The sequence below is a fragment of the Triticum urartu genome, chromosome 2, assembly GCF_003073215.2.
Source record: "Triticum urartu cultivar G1812 chromosome 2, Tu2.1, whole genome shotgun sequence".
NCBI classification, from domain to species: Eukaryota; Viridiplantae; Streptophyta; class Magnoliopsida; order Poales; family Poaceae; genus Triticum; species Triticum urartu.
The window spans coordinates 14,878,308-14,899,594 of record NC_053023.1 but is presented as its reverse complement, the minus strand read 5'-3'; the positions used below and the strand labels follow the sequence as shown (position 1 = coordinate 14,899,594).

The 21,287-nt window shown below is 43.1% G+C and overlaps 1 protein-coding gene across 1 annotated transcript; it reads left to right on the top strand.

Annotated features, from left to right (window-relative positions):
- Window positions 1-3,022: 3,022 nt before the first annotated feature.
- On the top strand, window positions 3,023-20,628 carry LOC125535160 (putative disease resistance protein RGA1). Its single transcript, XM_048698206.1, has 2 exons — window positions 3,023-3,404; window positions 17,108-20,628. Exons 1-2 carry the CDS (start codon window positions 3,083-3,085, stop codon window positions 20,476-20,478), a joined length of 3,693 nt encoding a protein of 1,230 aa, XP_048554163.1. The 5' UTR covers window positions 3,023-3,082; the 3' UTR covers window positions 20,479-20,628.
- The last annotated feature ends 659 nt before the right edge of the window (window positions 20,629-21,287 follow it).

Genomic DNA, 21,287 nt, shown 5'->3' with positions numbered 1-21,287 from the left:
TCTTCAGCAGCTTCACCCGTGGCAGCATCATTGGGCACATCGTCTGGTTCCTCTTGATCTTCACCATCTCCCCCATTGCAGCATCACCGTATTCAGGGGGCACATAGTTTTCATCGTACTCTTCTTCTTCACCGTCTTCCATCATAACCCCTATTTCTCCGTGCCTCGTCCAAACATTATAGTGTGGCATGAAACCCTTGTAAAGCAGGTGGGAGTGAAGGATTTTCCGGTTAGAGTAAGACCTCGTATTCCCACATTCAGTGCATGGACAACACATAAAACCATTCTGCTTGTTTGCCTCAGCCGCATCGAGAAACTCATGCACGCCCTTAATGTACTCGCGGGTGTGTCTGTCACCGTACATCCATTGCCGGTTCATCTGTGCGTGCATTATATAAAATTAAGTGTCCAAATTAATAGAAGTGTACAAATCTCGAGGAAAATGGAGCTTGAAGGTCGAGCTTCGAGAGGAGAAAGCTTAAGTAGTGTGGCTCGGGCATTCCATCGAACACCTCATGTGCATAGGAGGTGAGCTAGAGCACCACAAAGCCCTCTCCCCCTCGGCCAGAAAAAACAGAGCACTGTGCTCTGCTCTTGCGCGAGGGGGTATATATAGGCACCTCATTGGTCCCGGTTGGTGGCATGAACCGGGACTAAAGGGGAGCCTTTCCTTTAGTCCCGGTTCATGCCACCAACCGGGACCAATGGTGGTGGGCCAGGAGCGAGGCCCATTGGTCCCGGTTCGTCCCACCAACCGGGACCAAAAGGTCCAGACGAACCGGGACCAATGGCCCACGTGGCCCGGCCGGCCCCCTGGGCTCACGAACCGGGACCAATGCCCACATTGGTCCCGGTTCTAGACTGAAGCGGGACTAATGGGCTGAGCCGGCCTGGACCATAGCCCTGTTTTCTACTAGTGCCAGCGGCTCATCTCGCTCATATCGGACGGCTGCTAGCCGACCGGCCGAAAGTTTCGACCGGTGCGTCGGCGCAGAGTGCTGGCCTTTACTGAATTGCGGGTTAGAGCAACTTCAACCGGACGACCCATTTCGTCTGCTCATATCCATTTGGGTGGTGGCGAAAAAAACGCTGCCCAACGAGGCGACTGAAACCCAAAATGCATCTTCTTCACGTTCGCGCCGACGTATTTCAAGCCACGAAGAGGACACGCTGTGCGTCCCCTCGCTGTCCATCGTGGCCTCACATGTCGGCCGGCCAACCACCTCACGCAGTCGTAATTAACGCGGCCACCTGCCGAGGGCCCGCCTGGCAATGTGTGAAAGGGTCATGTGCCCGTCCTTTTTAATGGACGCGTGCGGCGGGGCCGGCCACATCCATTTCCGGTCCACATCTTGCCACTTTTGCTCCCTCGCCAGCGACCACAAAACCCTAGCCAGCCAGCCCGAAACCCTAGCAAGCAAGCATGGGCTTCTTCAGTGGAAGGGGGCGGAGGGGATGGGAGGTTCAGCGCCGATGCGAGCTCCCCCCGCGGGCTCCCTCCTCCGCCGCCGCCGGCTAGACACCGCACGCCACCGCGGGAGCAAGAGTAGCTGTACATACCGGTCTACCAGGCATGGTGGCACTGGGATGGGCTGGAGCACGTCCTTGCCTTGTTGGTGGCGGGCGACTTCGTCCATGCGCCACCGTTCGGGCCGCCAGCGCCGCAGCTGCCGCCCGTTGTCGTGCCTAAGGGCAAGCCAGAGTCGGGGTTGAAGCGCAAGCCCATGCCCACGTGGAAGCGATCGCCGCCCCGGCCTCACTTGGCCCGAGGAATCCTATTTGTAGACCGGCCAACTTCATGAGTGGGTGAGTGCGCCTCCCTGCTACTTCGCCACCATGCTGGAAGAGGAGGCGGTCCACCTTGAGCGCCGGAAGGCGCATTAGCTCGCCGAGGAGGAGGGCGGCTGCGAGCAGCGGATGCGCCTTGAGCAGCACCTGCGCCACGACGAGGAGGCGTTGCGCCTTAAGGAGGAGAAGGAGGAGAAGCGCGCCCGCCTCGCCGCAATGTTGCCGCTGCAGCAAACGCTGGAGGAGGCTGTCCTGGCAGCCTATCAAGCCGCGTTCGGTTAGGCTGGGCCGCCTTCGGTCTTCATCGACCTCACCGCCAGCAACGACGATAGCAAAGGCAAGGGCAAAGCGGTCTACTAGGGTAGTGTGCTGGCTCTTAGGGTTTTTAATGTTTAGTTATTGGTTAAGTGGATTTTGGCCGGCGTTTGACAGGCCATTTGTGTATAATTATACTTTATTAAATGTGTTTCAGCCACGTAACCAAAAATGGGTATGCTAGGCGCACCAGCCAACCCAAATGAAAAAGCGAACGCGCATGTCCACGCGGTCAACCCAAACAAATGAAAAACGGACAAAGCGTGTGTTCGTTTGGGTCGCCGGTTGAAGCTGTGTTCTTAAAAAAGTGAAGGGATTTTTTAGTACAAACACACAACGGGCCAAGTATATCACCTTCTTCTTTATTATTAGTAGGTATAAACTTTTGTATAAAAAGAAGATTGAACATAGGACAGGCAAAAGACCTCCCACAAGAGAAGACGAAAGACCAAGTCTTACAAACCAATAGTATTTTACTAAACACTGCGCTATGTTGACAAAAAGAACTGACGCGCAAAATCAGAGACAAGGCGAGCATTGCGAGAGACGATAGCTTAGTTTGAGCGGCTTCCGCTTTCGGCTCGACTTTTCTGCCCCGTCTCCACGGCTCCTGTAGACTTTCGGTGTTTAGAAGTGTACGTCGGCTAGGGAAGTTTCCGACCAAACGTGGTTTTTCGTACGTCGGCTAGGAAAGTTTCAAACACCTTCCTGTGAGCATATACCCAGTCCACACGCTAAAAGTTCCACCGTTAGTTTCCTGGAAACTTCCCAGGGAAAGACTTGTGTGTACTATACTACTAAATCATCTGAATTTCGGTGTTTAGAAGTGTAGGCCTCAGGACCCACTCATCCTCCTCGGAACACGTTATCAGTCGGTGTTTAGAAAGTGTAGCGCGGTTGGTAACCGGCTGACCGCCAATGTCCCGGCGTGCTGCAGACACGCGACACGGTGAACTGGGTCCAGATTGGAGCAGTATATATGGTTACACGCCTAGGCCAACTGTGTTGCATCCAGAATACAAACGCCTCCTCCACGCGCACGTACGCACGGCCGCTGGTTCCTCCGCTCAGCGCTCAGCGCTCAGACACAAGGCGGAGTCAGGACGGCCTGACCTCGATCGGTGCTCCGGTTTGCTGCCTCTCATCCAGGCTCTGCGGGGTTCCCAATTCTCGGCGGTCGACTTGCGCGCATTGCCCGGCCGGCGTCGCACCCTCTTCCTCGTCCAACGAGTGGCCGCGAGATCCCAACATCCCTCCTACGAGCACGGCGGCGACTCGCCGAGAGCACGACTTCGCACGAGGTACGCCCACTACGGCACCCCTATGCTTCTATCCATCTCTCTGGTCGGACATCATTCTTTTAACACAATACGGACGCAAACACTCATATATATATATACACATATACTCACTCCTATAAACGCATATACACACGACATACCTCTATAAGCACCTACGAGAGACTCAGCCGGCATATGATCGCACGAAGACTTGAATCCTGGTGGGCTAGGGATTCACTGTCTACCTAATCAACCAACCACATATTGGTTCTCAAGGGCATCATTCTTAGTGTGTAAAAAACTTCACTCTGGCATATTATCAGCGTTGGACGGGAGAATCATGTTAATTATGAAAATTATCACCGAGCGTTGGACGGTTGGATCACGTTAATTGTGGAGAGTATCATTCTTTGAACAAAAAGATCATGTTAATTATATAAATTATCATCATGCATTGAACAGAATAACATTAATTATAAAAAAATATCATCGAGCATTGAATCGAAGGATCACAGATGCCCCATTGCGACACATGAACAATTAACTAGTGTTAACTACGAGGGTGGCTCTCCTAAATGCAAGGGGCATCATTCTTAGTGTGTTAAAAACTTTAGTACTCTGGCATGGTATACATGCAGACGCTCTTAACATACGGGCGCACTCATTCCTATGAACGCAAGTGCTACCCTATGGGTAGAGGTGAGTCTAAGGTTTGAAGAATGTGCATTCAAAAATTCAAAGCCAATTTGTAAACGCCTAAAGCTTTTTTTTTGGCGTGTATAACCGATTATAGCACCAATATATAATAATTGGGTAATACATAAAAGATATAGCATAATATAATAGACTCACAAAATTGATCATAACTTAAGAAAATTCAACATACAGAAATACAAATTATTCAACATATCAAAGTGCTAACATCAAGAAAATATAGTGGAAAGCAAAAGTTTGGCCAAGGAATGATTCCTGTTGACTTCAGGGCAAAAAAAAAATTTATGACGACAATATAGCATGAATAGTACTTGTATTTAGCATTTTTTGGGAAATCTTTGGCCCCGGATACAATAAAAGGCATTCCCTATTTAATCTTTTTATACGAGTCTTGGTCATGTTTCATTCCATAAAAAGTTCCAGGATTTTTTGACTTTTTTTGAATTACTACATTATTTTTGAATATAGGGGGGCATAGCACCCGAGAGCTCCTGTGCATTTTCGTATGCTAGCCTCTGTTTTTGGGCTGAAATGCTTAGTTAGCATGTTTTACTATATCAGTTTCGTTTTCCCCCTATATATACACATAATCTACATTATATATACATATATACACACACACACACGCCTATTTTTGGGTCAAAATAGTGAATATTAAAATGAATACCCATGAATTGAGGTGGACCCGCCCCTACGTACAAGCACCTCCGTGAGATTGAGTTGGCAGGTCTAATTGACATAGTCATTACAAACACCTTGTCGTCTACTAATTAACCCACCATATTACTGAAAATATATCACCGGAAAGCCTGGAATAAATTGAAGAAATATGCGAGCACCCAAGCTAACGGCATCCCTAGCCGGAATCCTAAACTCATCAATTTGAGGAGTTAAAGAAAACCTAGATCTAACCGAATTCCTAAAACTTAAGTCCCTAAAACTTTGCAAATGCTTCTATCTTTTGGTTTACATACCCATTTCTACTCAATATTTTCATAAATATTAAGTGTGAACTTGATAATTTAGGTTAACAAAATTCAACAACATAACAAAGTCAAAGTTTAGAAAAAAATTATTCAAATTCAAACACACGAAAGGGTCCTAATGAAGTAATAATCCAAGTAAAAAAAGCATGGTAAAGGCACAAGAATCAAGCGCTATGAAGTGCCCTCAAGTGCCCAACAAGATCTTCTTGGAGCTGGATATGAACTTCTCATTTCTTGATCCTCCGGTGCGTTGCAAGGAATCTGTGGATCCTGTTTTAATTATGTTTAGGCCCAATCGGATCTCGATTGAAGGGTGCCAAAAGTTCTCTGGCATTCCTCTCTTATCCTCAATGATCATGTTGTGCAAGATCACACAACGTGTCTTAATTTGTCAGAGGAAATGTGGCTTTCAATACTTGACAGGGCTGCCCTCAAGTACTCAGGTCTGAAGATTTCCATCACGAGCGTGTGTGAATCTTCTAACTGTAGGGGAACATGCTACGTAAAATAACATAAATCGCACATGATCAAAACCAAGATAATTATGGAGGTACAGGTAATGAGATTATACCAACAATAAATTCGACGCATCAGAAGTAGAGAAGATTTTGGTTAATCCTATCGACTCCCGCAACTAGTTTATACCTCCCAACCATGATAGTATCTGCTGGAACGGCCCCGCTCGACCTAGCGTCAAGGTAGAAGATGCCTCTAAGGTATCCACGCCCGCTGCATCAGCGGCACCAAACACTTTGTGGTCCAGCACAAAAAATTACGAGGGCCCATGAGAAGGAGAAGCAACAACCTTTTGGTGGTGGTGCGATCTAGGTCAGATTTAGATGGGAAAGGAGCGATGGCTAGCACATGAGGAGGGGTCGGATGAATTCTTGCCGTGCCTCATCCTGGTGCACTCCCAACTATATATAGATGGAGGACCAAGGGAGGTCGGCCGACCAGAGGAGTTGGAGTCCTTCTAGGGATCCTCCTCGGTTGGCTTGCCCTTCAAGCAACTAGGGACCCAGACAACTTGGGGGGCCATGGGTTGCCTTGCCCCCTAAGCAAGTAGGGGTGACGAAAAGACCATGTGGAACCTTCCAAAATATTCTAGAAGCTTCCATAACCTTCTAGACCCTTCAAGAAGCTTCCAACACCTTCTACAACATTCTGGCACCTTCCAGGACACTTATTTATATCACTAGGGTGCTTCGGGACCTCCCGGAACACTTCAAAGATCACATGAAACACTTTCAGGACCCTTATCACTCATTTTCCATCGACTCATAACATTCCTAAATGTCACTAGTCGTTAACCGTGTGACCCTTTAGGATTGACAATATGTGGTCATGTCTAGAACTCCTTCCGGTCAATAATTATTAGCTAGATCAGCACACCCATAATATTTCCCACATAACATCAAAGATCTTTATCGAGCGAATGTTGTATTCTGACATAAAATTCCTTTTGCCTCATGATACATTACACAACCCGAGGTGAGACTTTGATGGCATCCTTGTGGTCAACTCCTTTATCACTATACCTTCCCTGGTTATCCTTGTTACCGGTTTGTACTCTTTTCTCGTTTCCTTATACCAGTATCCCTGTGACTAACTCCTTAGTCACAATACCAGTCCAGATGATCCTAGAAATCATAATATCGAGTGATCCCAGAGTGTACCTATCCATCGTGGAAGGGGAAATCCTAGTCTTGACATCTAGCAGCACGACATACTTTGCGGTGTACCAGAAAGTCACCTTTATGGTTACCTAATTACTGAGTAATGTATGGCAAACCCCGAAACCATATAGTTTTCTGGTCTACAATATTTTCAAGGTATGAAGACGCGACTAAACATTAAACATCGTGATAAAATACCAACAACATATGGACGACGTGATCTCGCAGTATTTCATAAGTTGGGTCTATCCCACACCATTGCTACCCTAACAATGTCTTCTCACTATTGTGAGGATTCTTTCTAAATTAACTATGCCCATAGTCAGGAAACAAAACCATCAACAATACATGAGCTAGTCCAGAGGCCTGACTAGGGATATGCTTGGTTTTATCTTTCTACACATCCAATTAGGTTTCCTTCGAATCTCACATTCAAGAACCAATGCAATTCTAAAATAGAAATATAAACTTAATTATGAACATGGAAATAGAATAATAACAACTTTATTATCGCCTCTAGAGCGTTTTTCCAACAACCTCCCCATCATGTTCTAATTCATGATGAAACTACTATAGCTCGGAAGGGATGGGAGAAAGAAGAAGATCAGTACCCAACTCTTGGGGAATAGGAAAACCTAGTGCATTTAGCCTTTGTGCGTACCCAAACAATTTGAGTACTTATTGGCTCATTGAACTACCTGCTGCCTTCTTCCAATCAGACATGGCTTTGGATATCTTATATCTTTTAACCCTTCCTTGTTTCTGAAAGAAACTTTTGAGCACCATGGTCGTATCATAGGCATCCTGATTCTCAAAATGTTTTCCTTATCACTAAAAAAATTCAAATTTTTTTTGGTGATTGGGTTCCATGGAGGCAAGCATGGCACATTGGATTGCAATGGAATCATCTCTCTTGGAATACAACACATTTACCTCTTCGAGAGGCAAGAAGATAGGGGGTCACCGAGTGGTTTCTCTAGGACATTGTCCTTCATGGCACCTTCGAGGACAATCCTCTGATTACGTTACTAGTCTGCAATACTACCAGATTTACTCTCTTTTTTCTTTCTCAAGTATTGAAGTTAGTGGGAAGGGGGAATTGGGTGCAATTGATCTACAAGGGAAAATGCAAGTACACTTTAGATATTGTTCATAATTATGCAACTCAAATTAAATTTTAAAAAGAGTATGCTCCCACTAAATCAGTATCCCTCATAATGAAGGTCCAAAAAATAGGGGTGATGTGACCCATTGATTACTAGTGATTAAAGATCCACGACTCACTTACTCCACCATTGATGTGACATCCCTGATGTGAGAAATGAGATTGTAAGGTCAACATGCCAGCAATATCCCCATATGACTACTCTTGTTCATCTTTCGATGGGTGTGCTCCAAGCCCACGATGACTTTGTAAAGCTCATCGGGACAACCAAGTGTCCTGCAACACGAAGGGTTCGTGCCCGTCTGATACATGTAAAGTCTATCGTACCCGTGTGACCTGGCACACCTCAGAATGGTAAGTACTCCAGATGGCACTACGCTTGGATGAACACTAACCACTTGATATTTGTGTGACTTATCATCCTATTTAACTAGATCTACCACGCATTAAACAAGGTGCAAAGGGATTATCATCACATAAAAATCAAAATATAGTGATACAGTATGCCCCTTCCATCTAAGAAGTACACATTGCCAGCGATAGTTTTCCTTAGAATCATCTCGTGGCAGCAGTTTCCCTTTCTCTGGCATGGAAGCGTTTTTGGCTTTCATGGCAACAGTTTCTCAACAGGAAAACTCTGTCATGGCATCACTTTCTACTATTGTGGTAGAACTTTTCTATCGTAGCTTCTCTTCAACATCTTTTGGTGTAGAACTCCTTCGCATACGGCTTTGCATCGAGGTCCATGGATGCATTATTTCCACCACCATGTCATCCACAATTACTACTAATGCAGTAAATGGCTTTCTGACACGCATGCTGAGTAAAATGAAAACCGACAATCATATCGCATACCGATTGTCGTACTCATGACACATAGACCAAGAAAAAAATATTGCAACCACTTTGCATCTCATACAAACACATTGCATCTTCATAGGATATACCACATCACATGCATACTATGCAAGAACAAGTTAGATGTCTCTAACGTTTTTGCTACAATATGTGGCTTGTAGGGCCCCATTGGAAACTGTTTGCTACCTAAGTTGCCATAAGCATGAGTACCCTTGTTGTTATTTAAATTTCGAGGTATATGAAACACAAGACTTAATAAAATATATCGAACCCCATACTATTCATCATATATATGCGTGACCCTGTGTAGGTCTCATATCCTAGCCCGGTTATTGCAAAAAAAATCTCAACTAAAGTAGAACTAAAGTCATATGAAGAACATCTTTGGTCTGACGGTTGGCATACGCAGGCGCAACTTTTGAGGACCGAAAGATACACAGTCCTTTGTAGCAAATTCCACATTACCACCATATCAAATTAATGCTATGCTAGAGAACCAACAAGAAAATATGGTAACAGATCTCATCTACTACTCCGCATATCACATGTGCAATTCCCACATATCACATATGATCTAATCGTACCTACAACTATGCATAGTACCACTCATGATGCAAACGTAGGGGAATGTACTATGTGAAACAAATTTTATCCGCACATGATCAAACCCAAGATGCCTATGGATGTATAGGTAATAAGATTATACTAATGATCAAATCAGTGCAGCAGAAGTAGAGAAGATGTTGGTGAAGTCTGCCGACTCTTGCAGCTAGATTATACCTTCCAGCCACGAGAGTATCTGCTAAAACAATCCACCCAATATAGCATCGAAGTAGATGACACCTCCAAGGTATCCATTCATACCGAATTAGGGGCACCACAGTACTCCAAGGACCAGCAGAAAAAAACCATGGGGAACCTACGAGAAGGAGCAGCCTTTTCGGTGGTGGTTTGATCTAGAAGAGAGAGGGGTAGTTCCTAGCATAGGAGGATGCGGTTAGCTAAAGGCATTTTTGCCTCCTCCTGGTGAGCCCCCACCTATATATATAGGTGGATTGCAGCTTCCTCTAAACTAGAAAGGTGTTGGGCCCCCAAGTGCAAGAATTTGTAGCAAGCAACAATTTTCCTTAAGTGACATCAAGGTTTATCGTACCAACATAAGCTTAGAAACAAATCCAATGATCAACACCTTCACATAGAGATACAAAACTACCTTGGGCCCCAACAAAATTATTGAGGTTGTCAATCTCAATAGCTTTGCTAGTTAAAAGGATTTGAAGCAGAAACGACAATAGAAAAAGGCTTGGACCTTGATGGCAAGTAAAGTAAAAATAGTAAATTAAAAAGAGCATTGATTGAGATTGAAAGTTTATAGGAAGAAGATGGATCGGGATCCGTAGGTTCACTTGTGTTTTTTCTCCAAAATGAAGCATCGTGTGTGATGAAAAAATTATAGTTGCCATGGTAAAAAAATTGAATTATAGTTGCATATTGGTCAAATTGCAATATTTATAACTATGACTATCGATCGCATAATCAACATATATATGAGCATCGCATACCAATATCAGCAAATTGTTACCCGACTGCATCTATAGCTAATACTCCACCCAAGACCGCTATCAAGCATGCATATTAAAATATTAAGTAAAATCAGAGTATTGCAATAAGTGGGATGACATGAACTAGATGGTATATTGACTTCAGCCTGCATGCAGAGGAAAACTATGCAACCATATTTTTATCCCTAGTGGCAAGAACACAATACAAGCCTTTTACACGTTCTTTCATTATGGTAGCTTGCTTGCAAGGTTGAAACGAACTATCATACACAACCCCCTCTTGGAGCTCAAACCTCAAACTTGGCCAAAGAAAGAAAAATAGATCAGAGAGCATATATAAATAAGCTAAATAGATCTTAACACTAGTAGAAAAAGGCCCATTAGTCCCGGTTCCAGAGGGCCTTTAGTCCCGGTTCTGGAACCAGGACTAAAGGGTCGGTACTAAAGCCCCCCCCCCTTTAGTCACGGTTCTTATACGAACCGGGACTAAGGGCCCTCCATGTGGTCGTTGTACCAACCGGGACTAAAGGGAATTTTACGAAAAAAATTGATTTTTTTTAAATCCCGATTTTCAAATTTATGAATTATTTTACAATTTAATATCTAATCACCCCTCATCACTGCTTAATTTAACCTCTAATCTCTAATCACCCCTCATCATTCCAAATCATCTAACTTACTGGCTGGTCACCCATCCTCTCACTACTCCAGCCTGAGCAGGCTTAACTTCCAGGTTCTATTCCCCCTCGTTTCCAAGTCTGCACTTGTTGTATTCCTGACAATAGTAAGATGTCAATCCTATTAACCCTTAGGAGTTTAGCTTGAGCATGAAGTCACACGTTTCACTGTTTGAGTTTGAAACTATTATTCTAAAAAACAGTAATTATTTAGTAGCACTAATATTTCTTGAATAAGTAGTTTGACCATTGTTTGACCATAGTTTGACCAGATTTGATCAAAATTCAAAAAACTGAAATAATTATTTAGTAAAACTAATATTCTTGAATAATTATTTAGTAACACTAATAAATCTTGAATAAGTAGTTTGACCATAGTTTGACCAGATTTGACCAAAATTCAAAAAAACTGAAATAATTATTTAGTAGCACTAATATTCTTGAATAATTATTTAGTAACACTAATACTTCTTGAATAAGTAGTTTGACCACAGTTTGACCAGATTTAACCAAAATTCAGAAAAATGGAATTTGAGCATATCTTTTTTCCTTTAAAAATTTGAGGATTCTAAAAATTTGCAAACAGGCCTACGGCGGTCAAAATTGGATGCAGATTTTCGCGCTGAACATTTTGATATATTATACATTTTTTTCCGACATCGTATGCAAAAGTTATAGCCGTTTTACTTTTTCCCTACACTTTTTGCAAAACATGTCCAAATTTAAGTTTTAAAATTTTCCTAACTAGTAGATGTAGTTATATAACTTCATCTGGAAGGATTTTATTTTTTGAAGTTTTTATCATTTTCTTTTGTTTTTTTCAAAACTGAAATGGCGATACACAGGGGGGTAGAGTTTGAGACACGAACCCCTATAGTCCCGGTTTGAGACACGAACCGGGACTAAAGGGCATCGCACCCTTTAGTCCCGGTTCGTGTATCAAACCAGGACTAAAGGTCTAATATTTAGTCCCGGTTTGAGATACGAACCGGGACTAAAGGGCATCGCACCCTTTAGTCCCGGTTCGTGGCTCAAACCGGGACTAAAGGTCTCATTTGAACCGGGACGAATGCCTTTAATGTAATGTGTATATTGAGATGTGACCAAAGCCCTATTTTCTACTAGTGCAAAGAGAACCATGGATAAATCTGATCATAAAGTGACAATTCATCACACTGCAACAAACACACCAATAGACGACAACCGATGGATCACAATCATGTAGGAAAACTCATGTGATCTTTGTATTGAGAAACATGGGAGGGAAAACAAAGGAATAGTCCAAAGGAAACTACTCACGACTGATCATGGTGACCTTAAAGTGGATCGAGATGGCCACTGTGAAGAATTCCCCTCCGATAGAGCTCTAGAGAGGGCCTTCGGATTGGATCATCACAGAACAAAGAGGTGTGGTGGTGGAAAAAATAGGGTTGAAAATTCTCAGACATTTTCAGGTATATATAAAAGGTGTAGGCATCGAGAGGCAGTGGAGCGGAGCACGAGCGGGCACGTGGCGCTTGTCCGCGTGGAGGGGGAACTTGGGGGGCCATGGGCCATCCCCTGGCCTATGTACGTGGCCACCAGAAGATTCCTAGTGCAAAACTTCTTTAAAAAATCAGATTTTTTTTAGCCAGATAAAATGAATTTTCCTGAAAATCCCAAAACATGCAGAAAGGAAGAACTCACACTAGACACTTAATTAATATATCAGTCCAAGAAAAATGATGCCAAAATGATACAAACATGGCATGGAAATATAAAAAATTGTAGATATGTTGGAGAAGTATGAGTTGCCAAGCGGGTCAATCGACCACAGGAGTTGGAGTCCTCCTCGAACTCCTGCTCCATTGCTTGCCTTGCAAGTAAGTAGGGGGTTGGCCGACTTTGGCCCATGGGCTGCCTTGACCCCAAGCAAGTCGGGGATGCCCATGTGAAACCTTCTAGAATATTCTAGAAACTTACAAAACCTTCTAGACCTTTCTAGAAGCTTCCATCACCTTCTAGAGCATTCCGAAACCTTCCAGAATATTTTTTGATATCAAAGGGACACTCTACAACCTCCCAGAACACTTTCGAGATAAATTTGAAACACCGTGGGAACCTTTATCCACGATTCTCCATCATCCCATAGCAATGATAAATGTCGCTAGTCGTTAAGCGTGTGACCCTTAGGTTTGTGAATATGTGGACATGTCCATAACAACTTCCAGTCAATAATTATTAGTGGGATCTGGACACCCATAATAATTTTCACATAAAATCAAAGATCTTTATCGAGCGGTCATTGTATTGTTTCATACAATTCCTTTGGCCTCTCATTATGTTACACAACCCAAGGCAAGACTTGGCGGTATCCTCATGATCAACTCCTTCATTACTATACCTAGTTATCATTGTTTTTTAATAATCCACAATTGCCATGACTAACTCCTTAGTCACAATATCCGAACAGGCGATGCAGGACACCATAATAGTGAGTGGGCCCAGAGTGTATCTCTCCACTGGCGGAGCAACAAATCTTGGTCTTGTCGTATCTAGCACCATGCCATACTTTCGGGTGCACCAAAAAATGACCATTATAATTACCAGATCATAGTGTAACAGTTCGCAACCCCAAAGTAACCATCAGGTATCTAGGTTTACGATATTCTCATGGTCTAAGGACACGAGTAAATGTTAACACTTTATGAGAAAATACCGGCAACATATTGTGGACCCGATTTCACATTATTTCATAAGTTGGGTTATTGTTACCCTAACAATGTGTTCTCATTATTGACGGCATCTTTGTCGCATTAGGCATTAGCTATGCTCGTGGTAAGGAAAAACAGAATCATCAACAATACATGAGCTGGTCGAGAAGCCTGACTAGGATATGTTTTTCTATTTTTTTGTCTACACATGCAATTAAGTTTTACTCCAAATCTCATGTTCAAAACCAATGCAATTCTAGCATAGGAATATAAACTTAATTATGAACATGAAAATAGAATAATAAAAAAGTTAGTATTGCCTTTAGGGCATATTTTGAACACTAACTGCCTTTAGGATTATATCTTCCCAATTCGAGCATAGTCAATGGCGTCGACCGAGCACCCATAGGCAAGCACTCGAAGAGCCGCGAGACACTTCATCAATGAATATGCAGTAATTTCTATCAATACACTCTTTAGTTTAAACGAATGATCATATGACCCTCAACAGCTTTTGCAATTGCGATTAAGCGACCTCGGTATCGTCTTCAAAAATAGTTCTACGGATATGTCGCATTGAGCGCAAAGTAATATCTCTTCTACTTAAAAAAAAGACCTAAGTTTCCGTCATCCGCTCATTCTTCGTTTACCCTTATGTCGTTTTTATCCTTTATTCTATCAGTTACGATTTTTCACTCTTACTTTTGGTTTTTTACAAATACCAATAAATTATCACCGAATGCTAAATGTTTATCAAAATACTTTGTTTTACATAATCATATTAATACGAGCAGGTAAGGCCCCTCGCAAAAAAAGAATACGAGCAGGTAAGTCATATGCTAACATACAACATTTATGTTCCCATTTGCAAAGTCGACTGAGACCTAGAGAAGTCTTAGTCGCTGAAGTCAGTCATTTAGATCGCATACGATTTTTCTCGTTGTCTCATTTTACGTTTGTTCTGCGCTGGGTTTGGCCACTTAGGGCATGTACAATGGTGCTATCTTAGGAGTGCCATGTACGATAAATGATGAGGTGGAGGAGAGAGAACTCATAAGACTCATAAGAGAAGGCTTGTCTTCTCTTATTTAAGATAAGACAAGAGATGATCTCTTAGTACAATATGTCTCACCACATTTTTAGGAATTGCTAGTTATTGAAGATAAGGCTAAGAGATGACCCGTTGTAGACATTTTTCCTTGTCATCTCTAAATTACATGCAAAACTTAAGATATGACTATCTTATCAACCATTGTACATGCCCTTAGATAAGGCCCGTCGTCAACTAGAGCAATACTACAAGCGGCCACTACAAAAACAAGGCTGGCTTGTTTTTCTCTACTAATAATGTTCGGACACCCCTCAAAAAACTAATAATGTTTGGACAGCCTGCACTTGCCATTTTTTTCTGCTAGTTGTTCGTCTCTCATTTGGTCACGCATTTTTTTTCATTTTACTTTCTTTTTTCTGTTTTGTATTGCTTCCTTTTATTATAATTTTCACCTCATTGATATTGTGTCCCTGTGATGATAAAAAGATATTCCTAATTTGTAAAAAAAAGTTATATTCTTCAAATTTCGCCTTCGTATGGCATGGTGGCAAAAATATAAAATAAAATATTTCCGACCCCAGGTTATAATTGTGTTGAAGACATGCAGTTGGAGTCGGGGGTAACACTTGTAGTTGCGTATCTGGTGGTAGATATGCAAATTCCCCCTTCCCCTGACAAAACACAAAATCCTTCCCAAGTTGTTGAAGACATGTAGTTGCAGTCGGGGTCACTTGTAGTTGCGCACCTAGTGGCAGATATGTATATTCGCCCTTTCCTCGACAAAATGCATAATCTGTTTCAAGTTGCAATCGCGTTGAAGACATGCATTTGCAGTCGGCGTTGGCAGTTGCGGTTGTGCACCTAGTGCCATATACGGATATTCACCCATTCCCTGACAAAACACAAAACCTCCATGAAGTCACGTTGAAGACATGCAGTTGCAGTCGGGGTTCACACTTGCAATTGCGCATCTACTGGCAGATATGCATATTCGCTCTTCCCGCGACAAAACATAAAAGCTTCCCAAAATTGCACTCTCGTTGAAGACATACAGTTGCAGTTAGGGGCGCACCTGGAGTTGTTTGTCTAGACATGCAGTTGCAGTCGAGGGCAACAATTGCAGTTGGGTGACTAGTGGAGGACATGCAACTTCTCCCCTCCTCTTGACAAAAATATCATAGAGTTGCGGTCGCGTTGAAGACATGCAGTTACAGTCGAGGCGACACTTGCAATTGTGTGCCCAGTAGCGGACATGCAACTCCTCTTTGTCCGGACAAAAACATCACCTAGTTGTCATCATGCTGAAGACATACAGTTGTTGTTAGGGGAGACCCTTGCAATTGCATGTCTAATGGTAGACATGCAACTCTCCCTCCCCCGATAAAAACACCACAGAGGTGTAGTCACGGGTGACGCTTGCAGTTGCATGCCCTTATAGACATGCAACTGCATCCTCCCAACGAAACACCACGAAGATGCAATCGCATTGAATACATGTAGTTGCAGGTGGAGGCGACTAATGTAATAGCATGTGTTGTGGTAGACATCCAACTATCCCCTCCTTGACAAAACACTATTGAGTGTTAATAGTAGTTACAGACATGCAATTGCAGTTCAGAGGCAATTGTGCAAATGGAGGGCACTATTTTCAAATTTTAAAAAATTATTATATAGTAAAAAATAAAAGGATAGAAAGAATCTTGTCGTTGGTAGGAAAAAAGTTTTTAAAAAAGGAAATAAAAACAAAAAATACTGTAAATAAGAATGCAAAAAAAAACAATGTCACAAGCAACACGGACAAAAAAAGTTAAAAAACACTAACTAGAAAAATAAAAAAAAGCGAGGATATAGATAAGTGAAAACAAATCAAACAAAAAAGCCCCACAAATACAAAGAAAAAGCTCACCTGGCAGCGGGCACCCAACCCATGATGCACGCGTCCCTATCCCACGCAAAGAAAAAGAAAGCACAGGTCGGCCGGCTGATTAAACATACAGTTTTGCTAAAGCACATCTAGATGTGCCATAAGTATTGCACATCTAAGTCCTATATCATTGATCTTACGTTGAGATTCGTGTGGATATTTTCTTTTTCTTTTTCCTTTTTCTTTTTATACTTGATTCACTCACTTAGATGTGCAATAAGTAGGGCACATCTAGATGTGCCCTAAACATTTCCACTTAAACATAAGATAAACAAATGTTGTAGGAATCATAAAGCATTGTCGATCTAATGGTGAGACAATCGACTAAGACTTTGTTAAAACTCAGTCGGCTGAGTTTTAGCAAACCCCTTCTCTTATTTAATAATCAAGATTTTCATTTTCCTTGATTCGAACCCAGGTGATCCCATGATGAAGTTCACAAAGGCCGACGCGATATCCGGTTTGGATCCTTCTAGTCTGGCGGAGGCCCCGAAGCTGGTCGACTCGGTTGCCCGGGCCATGGAGGGACTTGCCGAGGAGGTCCAATCGCTTGACCAGGGCCATTGGAAATGGGTGCCAAGGTGGATCAAGGTCGTCGCTACCGAGCTGGAGTTGCTCAAGACCAATATGCTCCAGATCTGGTTCATCTCTGCCGTCGCCGATCCACGACATGGGGCACCGGCACAGCAGGCAAGAGACGCCACCTACTCCATCGAAGTGATTCAAGACAAGATTGAGTACCACAGGCTTCAATCTAACCTTGTTCCACGTAACAAGATTCTCAATCATCTGTTCAAGCTGCTTCTTGCTCTGAGGTGTCGATGGAACCGCTCCAATCCAAACAGGGTCATCAGGGAGATCAAAGCTGTGAATGAGAAAGCTCGCAGGCTTGTCCCTCTCCTAGACAAGGGCCAAGGCCAGTTTTCCAGTCCACCGCCATCGTCGATTGGTTCCGTCAGCGACACTCGTCAGACGGTGGTGTATGGGCGCGACAGGGAGAGGGATGAGGTCGTGCGGATGCTCATCCGGTCATGCGGCGAGGCCACACCGGAGATAATGGTCTCTCTTGTTGGTGATGGAGGAATTGGGAAGACAACACTCGCTCAGATGGTATTCAACGATGAAAGCGTCAGGAAGCATTTTGATGTCAGATGTTGGGTGTCAGTTTCCAGTGTCTCCAACCAAATGGAGCTCGCAACAGAGATTTTAAGATCGGCCCAACCATCTTGGGTTGGATCTGATGAGAATAAGATGGTGGATTTTCAAGTGCTTCAGTCCGAGCTTCGTCAATTTGTGGCATCCAAGATATGCCTGATTGTTCTAGATGATGTATGCAACAGTAAGGATGAAATCTTACTGGGCATCCTCACTCCTCTTCTTTCAGCAGATAGCAGAAGCAGAATTTTGGTGACTTCTCGCATGGTACCTCACATATTGGGTTCCTCGCAGGTGTACACTGTAAATCCGTTGGATACCGATGACTGCTGGTCCCTGCTCAAGGAACATGCTTTTCCCATTGATGACGAGAATGTCCATCCAGATCTGCAGTTGATTGGAAAGGAAATTGCTACAAAAACCAATGGATCACCTTTGGCTGCCAAGCTGGTGGGAGGGTTGCTAGGAGAAACAAGGAGCAAAGCGCATTGGAGAAATATCCTTGAAACAGGGTTACAGGATGGCACTGTTTTCTCTGCCCTACTCTTGAGCTATAAGAACTTGCCTGGACACCTCAAGCGATGCTTCACATATTGCAGTTTGTTTCCAGAGGACTATAAGTTTGATCCAGCACATTTGTCCCGCCTTTGGATTGCGGAGGGTTTTGTACATCCACAGGGCAGGGCTGAGAAAAGGATGGAAGACATAGCTAGAGAATATTTTGATCAGCTCCTTTCACGCTCATTTTTTCAGGAAATCAACATTGGACACAAGACTTATTACTTGGTGCATGGCCTACTCCATGAACTTGCAAAGTCTTCTGCGGAGGAGGACTGCTTCCGTATTGATGATGGCATGAATTTTGACATCCCATCAACAGTGCGCCATTTGTCTGTCACCATGAACAGTTTACCTGGCCTCACAAACTTTTCCGGGCTAGAAAAGTTGCGCACCTTGTTAATCCAACCATCACTTTCATCCTCCTCCAGTTGCTTCCAAGAAGATTTTGCGGTGAATTTAAAAGGTATCCTGGCGAAGTCAAAACATTTGCATGTTCTTGATCTTAGTTGCTATAACTCTGAAGAGTTGCCCAATTGCATTAATGACTTATTGCACCTCCGTTACCTCTCTATCCATGGCTCCATCCAGAGGCTTCCTGAGTCAATTGGCAGGCTTTGGCACCTGCAAACATTGCGCTTCACCGGGGAATGTTCCCTTGAGAAGCTTCCTGCTAGCATTATTATGCTAGTCAATCTGCGGCACCTTATTGTTGAGACAAAGTATACTGCAGGATTGGTGGGCATTGGTCGGCTAGCAAATCTTCAGGGATCACTTGAGCTCCACATTGAGAAGAGGGAAGGGCATAAACTAGAAGAGTTGAGGAACATCAATGGTCTTCGTGGGCTACTAAAAATAAAAAATCTAGAAAATGTTTCAAGCTATGAAGAAGCATGTAAAGCTGAGTTGAATAAGAAAACACATCTTAATTCTCTAAATTTAGAATGGAGCTTTGCTAGTAGGAATAACCCTCCTCATGCTGACGTGGAGGTACTTGAAGGCTTAAAGCCGCACCAAGACATAAAGGTACTTCATATACGAAGGTATTGTGGCACCAAAGCTCCCAGTTGGCTATTGTCATTGCAGCAAGTGCACTCTTTGCACCTTATCAATTGCAGGAGTTTGGGAATCCTTCCTCCATTGGGAAATTTGGGATCACTCAGATATTTACACATGAAGGAGCTATGTGCAGTTGACCGAATTGGACATGAGTTTTATGGCAACGGTGATGTGGCATTTCCATCTCTAAGTGTCCTTGAATTTGATGACTTCCCAAAGTTGCGTGAGTGGGCTGGCACAGAGGACAAGATCTCATTTCCATGCCTTGAAAGATTGATTATAGTGGATTGTCCAGAACTGGTCGGAATTCCTCCCTTCTCCGCAACTACTCGTGAAGTTACCATTGAGCGTACATGCTTCATGCCATACATGAGGCTTGTGCCTTTTTCTTCAGATTCAGAGAAGCTCCAACTGGATGTTTGCACAACTTCTGGCCACTTCAACGGGTTACTCCATAAGCAACATCTAAAGGTTGTTGTAGCCTTAAACATAACTGGTGCTGAACAAGTCGTTGCTACCGAAGAAATAGGGTCCCTTGTTTCTCTACAGAGGCTTCAGCTTCGTCGATGCAATTTCACTGACTATAACTTTAGCAGGTTTCTCCAGGCTCTGCCTTGTCTTTCCTCGTTGGAGATAATTGACCTGCCTAGCTTAACATCTCTTCCAGCATTGGAAATAGTTGGGGTTAGCACAATGCTCACGGATTTGTCTGTACGCAACTGCCAGTTCTTGCAGTCTCTATCCTCATTGCAGTTTTTTGATTCACTAAAATATTTGGTCATCGAGAGATGTCCTAAAGTGACTGCAACATCATTTCCGTTGAACTTTAGGAGCCTTTCATCGCTCAAAGTGCTGAGAATATCACACTGCTCAGAGCTCCAATCTTTACCGATGTGTGGTCTGCCGTCCTCATTGGAAACACTCCATATTACTGGGTGCCACCCGGAGTTGTCCAAGCAATCAAGAAACATGAAAGGGCATTACGTTGAGAAGCTTGCAATTGGCAATTGTACATAGTGTGTTGGTTCAATGACAGTATTTCCGGTTGTAACTTTTTTATGTGTTTCCATAAGTTCATCGGACGTTTAACTGTAGGGAGAGATGGCAACTCAAATGCTCTTCGCAATCCAGTGTGATTGAATTGTTCACCTTATGTTGCTCATTGTACATGCCCTGATGAAATCTCGGACCTTGCAGAAAATTTGGTTCATTTGCAGCAGAGCAGTCCTTTTTTGGCTGAAATGAGGGTAAATCCCGGGTCATCTTATAGCAAAGTGGCAACAGTCATACAAAAATGAACAAAACATAACTGTTTGATTACATGCAGTATCTTGGCTCATTGCCTCAAAGATTTATCCCTGTTCGACGCCCGACAATCCTTCGCCATCCGGTGCACAGACCCCGTCCAAGCTAGGCCGGCCCATTAACCTGTTTCTTTCTTTCCAGCTAACCATCAAAAAAGGTGTGGGCGACGGTTTCGAACTCAAGACCGCTCAATTCACAGAGAACCACATCAACCACTAGTATATCTTCACGCTTGATCTTACTAACTTCCTTTTTTTATTTTATTCTTTCATCAGTTCGCTGTGAATCGAGAGGTCTCGTTTCTTTTTTCTTTTTCTTTTTTCTTTCTGTTTTTCCTTGTTCCTTTTTCTTTCTTTTCTTTATTTTCTTGTTCTTTTTCCTTTTTATTTTGTTTTTTGTTTTCTTAAATGCGTGAACCTTTTTTAAATTCATGAACTTTTTCTACAAAAATAGATGAAGATTGTTCAAATTTATGAAGTTTTTCTTCAAAATCGATGACATTTTTCCAAAAGCAATGAAGT

Coding starts and splice junctions, on each gene's coding strand:
- LOC125535160 (XM_048698206.1), top strand. CDS start 3,083: ATGGTTACACGCCTAGGCCAACTGTGTTGCATCCAGAATACAAACGCC. Junction 3,405..17,107: donor AGAGCACGACTTCGCACGAG/GTACGCCCACTA, acceptor ATTCGAACCCAG/GTGATCCCATGATGAAGTTC.